The sequence below is a fragment of the Rattus norvegicus genome, chromosome 17 (genome assembly GCF_036323735.1).
Source record: "Rattus norvegicus strain BN/NHsdMcwi chromosome 17, GRCr8, whole genome shotgun sequence".
NCBI lineage: Eukaryota > Metazoa > Chordata > Mammalia > Rodentia > Muridae > Rattus > Rattus norvegicus.
The window spans coordinates 56,025,863-56,038,571 of record NC_086035.1 but is presented as its reverse complement, the minus strand read 5'-3'; the positions used below and the strand labels follow the sequence as shown (position 1 = coordinate 56,038,571).

Here is a 12,709-nt window from a genome sequence, read left to right as displayed (position 1 = left end):
CAATGCAGTTTAACTGTGAAAGGTCATCCTGCATGTCACAAGTTCCTTACTGTGCTAGGTACAAAAACATGGGCCTGGAATGCTGATACTTATGAGGCTGTAGGAAGATTATGCCTTCAAAGACATGCTGAGCTGTGTGGCAACACCATGTCTCCAGAACACAGCCCCAAAAGCTTCCTTTTTAGACTGATGCGTTCTGTTAGGCAGGTAGGGCAGAGTTGGACTCTCTATTGACTCTAGTTCTGTTGTTCACCAACATGAGAGACTGCACTGCAGAGAAGTGCCCATGTAAGAGGATGCCTAATGTCACATCCCGGGCAGGCGTCACTGAGCTGTAACTGCCCCACCTGTACCTCCTAATGAACGTGTGCTCCGCTGGCTGTCTCGGGGAAGGAATGCGGTAGCATTTTCAAGTTCTGGGTCCCCAGTGTGCGGCAGTGTCCTTCAACAGTCAGCATTTCCTTTTCAGAAGGCGATGCACTATTACGAAGCCTTTACTCTCGGCCCCAGAGACTTGTAGATCACATACGGGATCTGCAAGTGGAAGATGCCTTACTGCAGAAGGAAAGCAGTATCTATGATGACATTGTCTTCGTGGATGTTGTGGATACTTACCGGAACGTTCCTGCAAAATTATTGAACTTCTACAGATGGTAGGTTGTATAAATGTTGGGTAGGTTTATAAAACATCATCATACGACTGAGATTTCAAAATATAAAAGACTCATCACCTGGGATTTGACCTGTTACATTCTGGATCTTTAAAAAAAATTTTTTTAATATCAAGGGTTTTTAAATATTTTATAAGATATTATATATTCTATTTTACATAATAACATTTGTTTTTATATTTTTATTTATATATGTTTTAATTATTCATGTGTATGTGTCTCTTTGCTATGTGAGCATGAGTGCCTTAGGCCAGAAGAAGGCTCAGGTCCTCAGGAACTAGGGTTATGTACAGTTGTAAGCTGCCCCACGTGAGTACCAGGACAGTTCTCACTGCTGAGCCAGCTCTCTAGCACCTGGGTCCTTTTGAAGACATCTTTGAACATGCTGTTGCTTTCTTATTTAGATAACAGAGCCACAGTCTGAATGGTATTAAGGGGTCAAAACCAACAATCAAAAATTCCCCTGAATTCATTCCTACGTACTTCAGGTGTCTCAGCCAAGCACTGGATGAAGCCATTGAATCTGGAAATGGTCCCTTTTCAGCTTTATTCCTACCTATCTACCCAAATTCCCTAATTTTGTTCACACTGAGTTACTAATTTGAATTCTTCTCAATTAAATATCCACCTTCCATTTCTAGTGTCTACTCCATCAGCCTCCAGGCTCCTTGCATTTGGATAGATGAAGTGAGTGGACATGAGTTTTGTCCAGGTGCACAGAGGCCGAGACAGAAGTCTCCTAGAACATGAAGGCCAGTTTTCACATGGCAAGGCTCTGAAAGACAACAAATAAAAACCCTATGTGTCTGGTTTACAAACTCTTATAGTTGCTCTCACTTCCTGGAGCCTCCAGTGATTCTCACATCTTGGCTGTATTCTGTGTCTGTGACAGTAACATTAGCATTTTAACAGTTGTAGTTGGTCGTTGCTTGTGTCAGTGTTGACTTTCTGAGGATCAGCTTGTTCTCTCAGATGGCTGAAGTCACTGGAGTGACTGACTGCTGGCCTGTTCGTGACTGGGACTTAAGACTGGGGTGGGAAGGGGGCACTAGAATTTCTTTCTTTTTTTTTTTGGTTCTTTTTTTTGGAGCTGGGGACCGAACCCAGGGCCTTGCGCTTCCTAGGCAAGCGCTCTACCACTGAGCTAAATCCCCAACCCGGCACTAGAATTTCTTAACAGAGGTCCTTCCCAGGTGTGAGATTGAACTTCTGAGCGGGGACTTCCTTCAGTTTTCCCCCTCTTGGTCCTTACATTCTGCCTCCGTTCCTCTTTAGTGTTGTCAAACCTCAGCAGAGCTGTTTTTAGATCTGCCTCCTCATAGCCCACATTACCACCCATCGTCTGTTTTCACTATGCTTTGTGGAGGAAGTCCTGGGAACAGAAAAGTGAACTAGTGTTCTGCTAGTAGGTGGCTACCAGCAGCACCATCCACATTGGAAATCAATGCTCAATTATTTAACCTTATTTACTTAGCAGAGCCACCAGAGATCTAAACATCTTTTATAACAAAAGCTTATTTCTGATTGGCAAATACTATGTGTCTGTTATACTGTTAAAAATAACTTAGAAGGCTAAGTTTGATGGTGCACACCATTAGTCCCATCACTCCAGAGGCAGAGGCAGGTGCATTTTATAAGTTCAAGGCCAGCTTGGTCTATACAGTAAGATCTGGCTGGTTCCCTTAGAAGTCTGCACTTACAAACAGATGTGCTGTGCAGGAACCAAAAGTCAGGTAGGGAACTTAGTTTTACCTTGTTTGATGCCATGAAGTTTTGGTGTCTAGAGAAATGAAGGAAGCTCTTAGAGAGGATTGATTCTTTATAATAATTTAAATGATGGAAATTGGTTCCAAAGACAAGTATGTTTCCATCTTATAAGTCACGTTTTAGCCCATAATATATTCATTTTTTTAAAAAAGAAGTTTTGAGACCATTACCCTATATCTTGACTGGCCTAGAATTCAGAGCTCCACCTGCATCTGCTTCCCACCACACCTGGCCCATTTCTTAACCTACCTCGTTCAGTGTTCTAAGTGAGAGCTTCAGGTCTTGATACCTGTCCCATGATCCTGGGTTTTGTAACTAGTTACATGTGGGGAAGGGTACAGGTGACAGGTAGGTCTGGCAACTGATGTGGAAAATGACTGGAAAGTCCTTGTTCTCATTCTTGTGTTATCCCAGTTGATCAAGTGAGGACCAAGTATAGTGGATGGCCACAATGATAGTGTTCTGTGTATAGGGTAAGACACTGAAGGTGCACAGCCGTATGTGTGTAGTGTGTCCTTCCAGAGCTGCAGTGATGGGCATATTTCTTTTTCTGTCAACAGGACTGTGGAATCCACCAGCTTCAGTTTGCTGCTCAAGACAGATGATGACTGTTACATAGACTTAGAAGCTGTGTTTAATAGAATTGCTCAGAAGAATCTAGATGGGCCTAATTTTTGGTGGGGAAAGTAAGTGAAACATGGACTGTCAATACTTGATTATACTCTTCTGGATTAATATGCTATCACTATAATCTGAGCGAATCTTTTTATTCTATTGAAAAATCTCACGTTTATTAACCAGGAGTTAAAGATATGGTTTTTGTTTTAGAAGCACTTTGTCTTCTGAAGCTGTCGTGTCCTTTTTGCTTTTTTTGTTTTTGTTTAGAATCATGTATGACACATTTCCTCAGCCATTGCATTTCCTACTTCGGAACACTGCGGGACTGGTGATTTGGTGGGTTTGGTTCATTTAAGAATGTCCTGAAACACAGGGTCGTTTCTCTTAGCTTCCATTCAGGAACTGAGAGCTTATCTAACCTATATAAACTACCTGTGGATAAATAATTCCTTTCCTTAGGCTGCAGGAATTTTGCCGTGGTCATCCCGTTGGTAGTGATCAAAGTAGTCTGGTAGAAGGATGTGGCTAGCCATTACTAAGAAGCCACCTTTGTAACATCTCAGTTTCAGGTTGAATTGGGCAGTGGACAGAACTGGAAAATGGCAGGAGCTGGAATACCCAAGCCCCGCTTACCCTGCCTTTGCCTGTGGGTCAGGGTATGTGATCTCCAAGGATATCGTTGACTGGCTGGCAGGCAACTCCGGAAGGTTAAAGACCTATCAGGTAACAAGATCATTCATCCAATCCAGTGTCTTGAGATGTCCCTGCAGCAGAGCAAGCTTACCGTGGTTGTCCTTTCTCTGTGGACCTACTCTCTAAAGATCAGGGAATTTACCTGATACTTCTCAGACTCTAGCCATGACGACCATTCAAACATTTATTTGAGCCTGTTTTTGCTGGTTTTAATCTTCATTTGGAAATGTATTCTATGGAGGAATTACACTTCTGTTCATAAGAAAGAAGCTAAGGAAGAGCTTTCTTTCTCCTGGCTTGGATGTAGTCAGGAACCAGTGTGCCCAATGTGTTGATGTGAGGAATGTACATGTGAGGAGAGGGTTTGCTGTGCACTTCCTGCCTCCCATCTCTAGTTCATACTTACAGATCTGGGTTGGTTAACTCTCCATAGAACCTTTCATTACAAAAACATTAAGAAGTTTGCATTTGACCATGAGTAGGGTGAAGATGTCAGCATGGGCATTTGGATGGCAGCCATAGGACCTAAAAGACACCAGGTAAGCAGGGATGGGAATGCTGGCCTCAGGGCTCTTGGAGGTTTGCAAGTGATCATCCAACCCTTGGCATAGGAAATAAAAGCCTTTGGCATCCCAGCTGTGATTTTAAGTTGAGACACTAACTTGTCATATTTGTCTATGTTTAAAACCAAAAAAGAAATGCTATAATTAAAGTTCTTTACCCTCAAAGAATAATTAGATCTTTGTATTTAATAAAAAATCCTTATAGTTTTACAATTTAGAATCTGTTGACTTGAGTTTCTGGCACATGACAGTGAGAAGACCTCTCAACTCGTCTGACAGCAGACTTTACCTAGAATTTTATTTATAAGGACCAGTGGTGTGGTGGCGGGAGTGGAGGCAGGATGTGTGTGCAGAGACCAGAATGGAAGGTAGGAATCCTGGGGCTGGGAGGAACAAGTTTTTTCCCTCATTTTTTGTATGGATTTCTGGATTCTTGCACCTTCTACTCTGGATGTAGAAGGTACAGAAAACAGGACATGCAGTGTCTGCCATTCAGAGCCACATGTCCACACTTACTCATTCAGGAGGGACAGCAATAAGCTTGGGTCCTGCCACACTCCGTCTTCTCAGCAAATCAGAGCTTTGTGAAACCTGCAGTTTCCATAGGCTGTTTGTGGAGTTGGTTGATGTGTGACGATCCTTTATTGTGACCCCACCCCCTTAAATAGTCATACATATTTTGTTCTGCCCTATGGGCACCGTCATGCCTAATAATTCACACTGCCTTCTGGAGCTGAAGAGCCGCCTGGACAGAAGGCTTTGTTCTCCTTGTACCCAAGGCAGAGTACCCACTTTGCTGCCACTGGTGAGTCCGTCATTTAGGTGTGCTTTTGAGAGATAGGGATCACCAGGCACCCTTGAGGCACAGGCTGGTTCCGGCAGCTCGTGCCCATCATGGACACGAAACAACATGGTTTAAAAAGACTCTTCGATCTTACGCAGGATTTGTGTTCCTAGAGTCAGGGTGTTTCTTCATGCACATGTTCTGTTATTCTGATTCTTCATGCACATGTTCTGTTATTTTGATTTTTCATGCACATGTTCTGTTATCTGATTCTTCATGTACATGTTCTGTTATTCTGATTCTTCATGCACATGTTCTGTTATCTGATGAGCAGTCTAGTACTTGGGACTTGCGTCAGGCATCTGAGTCATGCCTGCTCTTCTCATAGCACAGTGATGGGAGGAACTCAGCTTCACTCTCACAGCATTTGATACTTAAATGAGGTGGTTTTAGAAGGCATGGTACATCCTATCCGAGCACTGCTGCCACTGCGTTAGGACTAATACTCTCTAGAAGGGAATGTGAAAGCATCCATTTGTGCTCCCTGTACTTGTTTTCATAGAACTGCATGTGCTGAGTCCTCTGAGGATCTATTGTATTTAACTGATGATATAGTGACTGCATATTTATGAGGTGGTGTGGCATTGGTGACTCTTAATCTTCACATAGCAGTTTCTGTGTTCACATCCCTAGGACTATAAGGCCATGGCACTTTTCCAAAATCAGGAGTCATCCCCAGCCCCAAATGTCATGAGTTGTTCAGATTTGGTAGAGTACAGTTAGGTGTCCTATATATATTCCTTCCTGATTCCGTCTCATATTTCATATTTGTTTCTCAACAGGACAGCCTGTGGCTGTGTGAGAAAACCTGTGAGACAGGAATGCTGTCTTCTCCTCAGTACTCACCAGAAGAGCTGAGCAAACTGTGGGGACTGAAGGAACTGTGTGGGGATCCTTGTCAGTGTGAAGCAAAAGCACGATAACCCCAAAGACTAGGGGTTGTAAGTCCGAAGAGAGCCGTGGCTGGTACTGAGCTGTAATTAGCAGGGTATTACTAGTGTTTTGCACAGATCTTAATGGATCAACTGATAACTGCAGCATAAGTTTTTATTTATAAATTGAAAGATTATTTATACCAAATTATTTTATAAAAATATTGCTAATTTCTGATCACTTATACTAATTAGTAACTCATTGTTACCATTTTTGGTTAAATGGCCAAATTGAGAAAATAACTCCATTTGAATCTCAAGTGGGATTACAAAATAGCTCTGCATAACTTAATTAGGCCAGAAAGACACTACAAAGATGCTTTGTGGCACAGGGCCACATGTACCAAAGTCTGGGCTGCTAGAAATACCAGTGTGTGGGTCTCTGATACAGACAACCTGGCCCTGAAAAGGAAGTGTTGTAAACTGAAGTTTGCTATCTTTAAAGATGTCTATTTACATACACATCATGTTTTCTTTTATAGTTTAATGTAAATCCTGAGTGGCTCAGCTTAGCACTGAGACATTTACTCCCCCTAAACTGTTTTTGTGAGTATGAGTAAAAGTAAACAGCTCAGGGTTCAGTGTCACAGGAAGTAGCGTAGGAAGGCACTCTGCCTTGCTAATGTCTGTCCCGAAGCTTGAATAGGAGGTGGTGATCTGTGGAAGACAGGCTCAGTTCAGGCATAATGTAAGAGAAAGTATGTGGCAGGTTTGAAGATGTGTTTTCTCAGCTTAAAGGACACTTCTCAGAATGACCAACCAATCACTGTTTAAATCATTTTTTAGAAGATAAGCAGCCCCCAGCAGATGTTAACTCTACTAGATTTAGACTTTCTACTTCATATTTACATCTTCACATAGTGGAATGCCGTAAGCTATGAAAACAAAAAGGGCAGGAAAACCAATAGTAATCAAAGCCTTTATTATTCTATTAATAAACAACCGAATGGTCTTTTCCCAACAAAACAACATCATTTGTGAGGGCAGAGGTTCTGTTTCTGGTGTACACATTCCAGCCTTAACTCTCACGGTTGGCCTGCTACCAGCGCACCAGTAGGCAGTCTCCATTCTCCACAGAATAAAACTGTAATGGCTGCAGGTCATTTTCTAGTTCGATTTCTCTGCCCGGCATCTAAAATTAGAATCAAATGGGGAGTAGAAGGACAGGGTGCATGTTATTATTCACGTCACCCTCCAATGGCAGGTGAGTTGTGAAGGCAAAGGCTGCCTCCATTTAGAACGTGTTATGAAAGGCTCACAGTACTGTGGAGAACGAAGCTTAGCTTTGTGTCTTTGCTTACAACGTACCTTGGAACTTTCGTAGGACAACAGAAGTTCTGACACAGGAACCTTGAGAAGACGTGACAGCAGTCCCTTTACCTTTTGAATTGTCATGGAGTCTATCAAAGAAAAGAAACCTTTAAATGATGACTACAAGTAGAAACAGCTTAGGTGAGGCAGCCATTGGTGGAAGGTTTAAGTCATTCTACCAGGTGATTCTTTTAACAAAAGAATGGAGCCAGTGTTTGATCTAAGTGGGCTTGACAGTGGGGTGTCATACCATTTTTAGTAGCATTTACTATTTCTTCCTCAATCTGAATAACCAGAAATAATTATCTCACTGAAGAGGACAAAATATACAAAATATAGTCCTTTGTGATACTTTGCTAAGGGGCTGCTGGAGTGGGGGCCTTGAGAGGCACCTCTCAGCCTTCTTTTCCCTTTAGAAGACAGCATGGACTTGAGTGGTTGCTGGTCCCTCCCAGCCTGAGTATCCAGTCACCATCAGGATGTGCACACATATGACCACTAGGTGTTGGAAAGAAACTGCTCTGGTCAGTTAAGAACATAGTAGGAACTTCTTCCCAAAGACAGGTTGTGGTAATAGTGGATATTTTGATTAAGAATAGTAGTTTCTCTGAAGCTTTAGCTGAAAGTACAGCAATAGTGTGATGTACCACAAATATCACTATGTACTCAATTATTTTTCTATAAAATTGTTTTTATAAATGCTTTGTTTTTATGCGACTTGTGATAATAAATCTTCTCTATTTTAGAATAAACTAGCCTTTTCTTGTTTTTGACCCACTTCAACAGCTATAGTACCCTGAATGTGCCTGACCAAATTTATTGTGTCTAGAGTGGATTGGATCCCGTACTGGACAAGGAGGGAAGGATTGGAGAAAGCGGGTTGAATGCCAGCATGGCTCTGCTTCCCTGGTGTGGACCTATTGTGACTATGCCATCCTCCCAACACTGTGCCCTGCCATGGCGGACTTCATCCCTTCATGACATGAACAGCACAAACCTTCCTTACATTACCTGAGAATGTTTTCAGAGCAACAAGAAAACAGTTAATAGACAGTGTTAATTTGTCATACCACAGTAATAGATATTGGATTTCTATTTTTAAAAAAAATAGAGAAATTGTGGGCAATCAGCCCTAAACTGGATGGCTACTCAGAAAAGTTCTCTTCTGAATGCAGCTAGATTTCCATGTGCAAACTTGTTTTGTCTGATGGACGCAGACTTAAAATCATGAGGCAAATAGGGAAATGGATTCATTTCTTCTGGCTTTAAACCTAACCTACCAGTCTTTAGCTGTGGACAGTTGTGTCATGCAAGTCTAGGTCATTTATGTTGATACAAAAGCATTTATTTTCCTAGTACTAACTCAGTTCCAGCAGTACAAATATTTTTTTAAGGATTCTGAAAAACAGTCTTTCTCCACAAGTTGTTTAAAAGCACTAAGACAAAAGCCCCAGAGCATCAATCTGCGTAGTGATTCCTCTAAGGGTCTAAGTACTCAAGTCCTCATTCCTATGGCTGATCACATGATCACAGGCTCAGGTGTGACCTGTGACCCCAGCACTTGGGAAGCAGAAGTCAGGCAGGTATCTGAGTTCAAGACAATTTGTCTCAAAACAAACAAAACCCACCACCATAACAGACAGGGACCTTGCAAATTTTAATAAAATTGTTTTTCAGATATGCTGATGGCATACAGGAAACTGGAACTCTGTTATGTTCTAGCCTAAGCCCTAATGAAGACGCCCTAAGTTCTAGGTCTACATGAACTAAAAGTTCACTTTCCAGCTAGCTGTACCAGTGCTCCAGTGTCCAGTGTCCACAGGTACGTGGACAGCAGAGACAGGTGTGCGCTTACCTGGCAACTGCTTTTCTAATATTTGTTGTTCAGGTTGATTTGAGCATTTTATCTTCAGTGCTTTAAGGAAAAAGAGGAAAAGATTGATAACCACCATAGCAGGGATTTACAGCACACATGCATGTAGAACTGGGACTTTTGCCTCTGAGTATAGCACATATGTTGTATACACAAGGCCTCAGTCAGAAGGCCTTTAGCACCAGTAAATAAAAATGTACAGGCCAAGACATTGCCAGATAATGCAGCAGTTTGATACAACTTGACTCAATCCTCATAAGTGGGTCTTATTAATTTTCTATTAATATTTCCATAAAGCTGAGTGATAATTCCAGGCTGTAATCCAATCTTGGAAGGCTGTGGTAGGACTGCCACAAATTCAAGGCCAGCCTTGACACTTGCCATCTGTGAGACCTTGTCTCAAAAACCAGAAAAATACTTTCATGGTTTCATGGTCCCAGAATTGCGGAGGCTCGAGGAGGAGGATATTAAGTACACAGCAGCCTGGTACATAACAAGATTTTTGTCCCGAACAGCTGACCCAGGATTCTATTACTTTTCTTTCCTTCCATACTCCTTCCTGTTGGGTTAGCCGCAGTTCTACATATAGGACACACACAGCATGTTTTACTGTTCTGCTCCCTCCCACGTCTAGAAGGCCATTCAGTGAATCTGCAGTATAGAAGCTGCCAGAATGCTCAGCACAGACTGGGTGAGTTGGGAGTTGACAGTGGTTCTCAACCTTTGGGATGTGATCTCTTGGGGCTTGAATGACCTTTTCACAGGAGTCCCCTAAGACCATTGGAAAACAACGATATTTAACATTACGACTGACAACAGAAGCAAAATTACAATTATGAAGCAGCAATGAAAATAACTCTATGGTTGGGGTCACCACAACATGAGAAAGTGTATTAAAGGTTGCAGCATTAGGAAGGTTGAGGACCACTTTTCTAAGAGAAGCACACTTTATCCCTATCAAGCAAGGCATCACCATTTGCTTCCTACCCAAGACCTCAGAGCAAATCTAAAAGAATTCTTACTTAGTAGCTGATTTTTTAGCATGAATGGCTGCTGTGTTTTGAGCTCCTCATCTTCAGGTGCACCATATTCTGTTTAGGAAGAAACAAAAAGCCAGAGGCCACAGTAAGTGAAGAATGTTAGTGTGAACAGAGCCTCTTCCTAGGACCAACCCAGCATCACTGATTGATTAGCCTTCTCCTGCAGGGCTGCCTGCTGGGTGGTCAGGAGAGATGAACAGTCCCTCCCTACGTATATTATCTTATTTGTAGCTGTATGTGTTTGTTCTATTCTGAGTACTATCCCAATGCTTTCAAAACCTTCCAACTAGTACTTGTTTTCAGTTTTGAAAATGCACTTTCCTTCAGGGTTCCGAGAGAAACCATATATATATGATCTGGACAGAATTCATAGGACCCAATCAAGCTTTAGCCAGACACAGTGCAGCTGCAGACCACTCCTGTACCTGCCACACAGCAGAAGCTCCCCTTGTCTGTGGGACACGTCCTAGGCCAGTGGACGGCCAGTGGCCATCTGAACCTGAACAGACGGAGACAGACCCAAGCTCTGCATTTTAACACCTATGATCGTACATCAGACACTAGGAGAACAAGCACTCCTGTCGCTGTCACGGAAGCGAACCTGCTCTTTCAGGACATCTTTCTGTACGTTTAAATGTCAGTAAGTCCATTTCACAGCTGCTTTGCAGTTTAAGAATCATGGCCCTGGCCAGGTAATGGTGGCACATGCCTTTAAGCCCAGTACTCAGGAGGCAGAGGCAAGTGGATCTCTGAGTTTGAGATCAGGGCTACAGAGAAAAACTGTTCCAAAAAACCAAACCAAACCGAAACATGGCACTGTCTTCATCTGTGATGGGGTATTTTCAAGTAAAGCCCGTGTCACAGCACTGTGACACCTTGGGGTTCTTCCTGCTGACTCTCGGAATCACTGAATGACTCAGGGCAGACAGCACACACAGCATGGGACACTACATCGAGACAGTCTTGTGCTGGGTGAGACAACTGTAGCACACTGCTTAGGATGGTGTGCGGTTAAGACATTTCTGGTGTCTGGACTCTCCATTTGGTGTGGGCTGAGGTGGGCTGAGGTGACTGAAGAGAAACTGCAGAGGAGGAGAAGGCGCTGCTGTGCTTCCCCGCTGTGCCCGGCCGACTGCTGTCTCCTCCCTGCACACACTTGGCAGCAAGAAGCACCTGCAGGCTGCTTTGAACCTTCCCTTCATCCTCAAGCGACTCAGAATTTACCTAGATTGGCCAGGAAATTGGGCCAGCTAATGGACTAATTTGAAAGTAATTCCCACAGGTAGTTTGTCTTCCTGCCATAATGTTCCAGCTGAAACATTTATGCAGTAAGCTGCTTGTATTAGGACATACATGAAAAGAAAAATGGCCTAAATGTGAGCCATGGAATGATAAAAATGAAGTCACAACGAAGTGGATGCCTGATGCCCAATCCTTTGCTTCAAAGCCCAGGGCCCAACAAGAGTGCTAATTTAACCACTGTGAACACTGGATGACAAACAATACAGGATAAGATCTTAGGATGGGGACTTGGGAAGAACAATAGTTTATTTATGAACTTGCAACCCTGGGAGATTTAGAGAATTCCAGTGCTTGAGATGACCTTGGAGTACTGCCAATTTTTAAAGGGGCCAATCCCCTCCTCCCACCAATGCGGGTCTCTAGGGAACACATGTTGATACTGCCAATTTAGTATCTGCCTCAAGAAAGAGCCCATAGCCCCTTCAAAAGGGGAGCAAAGAGCCCCCAAAGCAGAAGACAAAGCACAGCCTTCCTGCACTACCACATCAGACCTGTTCCAGCTGGAGTCCCCACGGGCTACCTGGACGTACTGCAGCAGAGAAGCTGGTATCTTGGATGGGCCGAGAGAAACTCTGCACTTGGCCTGTTTCTGTCTGGATCTGGGTGTCCACCAGCCTTTCTCCATTCTTTTCCAAAGGCTTTTCGATAATCAAGCTCAGCACCACGCCTTTCCTCTGGAAGAATCTGCATTGATGTAAAATAGAAGTCTTTTAAAGCATCTTTTAGTGAGTTACTCAGATTTTACCCCGTCCTTTGGTGCCCATGCAGAGACAATAAAATGGTGAGGGGTGGTCATTACACTTTACACCAACCCAGCCCCCAACCCCGTTTTAGAACTGAGAACCAAAGAAACCCAGGGCCTTGCCCTCAATGCTAAGCAAAATCCTTAGCCCCAACCACACCCTTCCTTTTCTAACACAGAGAACTCAGAAGTTTATTCAAGAATTCTAAGGTGGGAATAGCGGCATCCACCACTACCAGCAAACCCAGCATTTCAAGAGCTGATGCAGAACTGTAAGGCATTCAAAGCCAGCCTGGGCTAGAGACTCAATCTCAAAATAAAATTCAAATGCATTTTAAGTTAAAAAGACTATT

At 43.0% G+C, this 12,709-nt stretch overlaps 2 protein-coding genes across 18 annotated transcripts in view; one reads left to right on the top strand and one right to left on the bottom strand.

Moving 5' to 3' along the window:
* Positions 1–8,163, top strand: part of B3galnt2 (beta-1,3-N-acetylgalactosaminyltransferase 2) — a 42,544-nt gene extending 34,381 nt beyond the window's left edge. For 3 of the 9 annotated variants that reach the window (XM_006254007.5, XM_006254008.4, XM_039095525.2), the window contains 5 exons: positions 470–653; positions 2,999–3,124; positions 3,620–3,779; positions 4,232–4,288; positions 5,939–8,151. In XM_006254007.5, the coding sequence (XP_006254069.1) occupies positions 470–653; positions 2,999–3,124; positions 3,620–3,779; positions 4,232–4,288; positions 5,939–6,079 (668 nt within the window). In that variant the 3' untranslated portion in view covers positions 6,080–8,151. Of the gene's footprint in view, positions 1–469; positions 654–2,998; positions 3,125–3,619; positions 3,780–4,228 lie in introns of all 9 variants that reach the window. The other 6 variants (XR_361036.5, XR_010058837.1, XR_005495256.2 and 3 more) reach the window with 6 other exon arrangements.
* The window catches only part of Tbce (tubulin folding cofactor E), a 47,952-nt gene continuing 42,236 nt past the window's right edge, over positions 6,994–12,709 (bottom strand). For 4 of the 9 annotated variants that reach the window (XM_006254015.5, XM_063276619.1, XM_017600614.3 and 1 more), the window contains 4 exons: positions 12,145–12,298; positions 10,295–10,363; positions 9,255–9,314; positions 6,994–7,488 (listed from right to left, as the gene is read on the bottom strand). In XM_006254015.5, coding sequence (XP_006254077.1) covers positions 7,271–7,488; positions 9,255–9,314; positions 10,295–10,363; positions 12,145–12,298 — 501 coding nt within the window. In that variant the 3' untranslated portion in view covers positions 6,994–7,270. Of the gene's footprint in view, positions 7,489–9,254; positions 9,315–9,355; positions 10,364–12,131; positions 12,299–12,709 lie in introns of those variants that run through there. The other 5 variants (XM_063276620.1, NM_001012161.1, XM_063276621.1 and 2 more) reach the window with 3 other exon arrangements.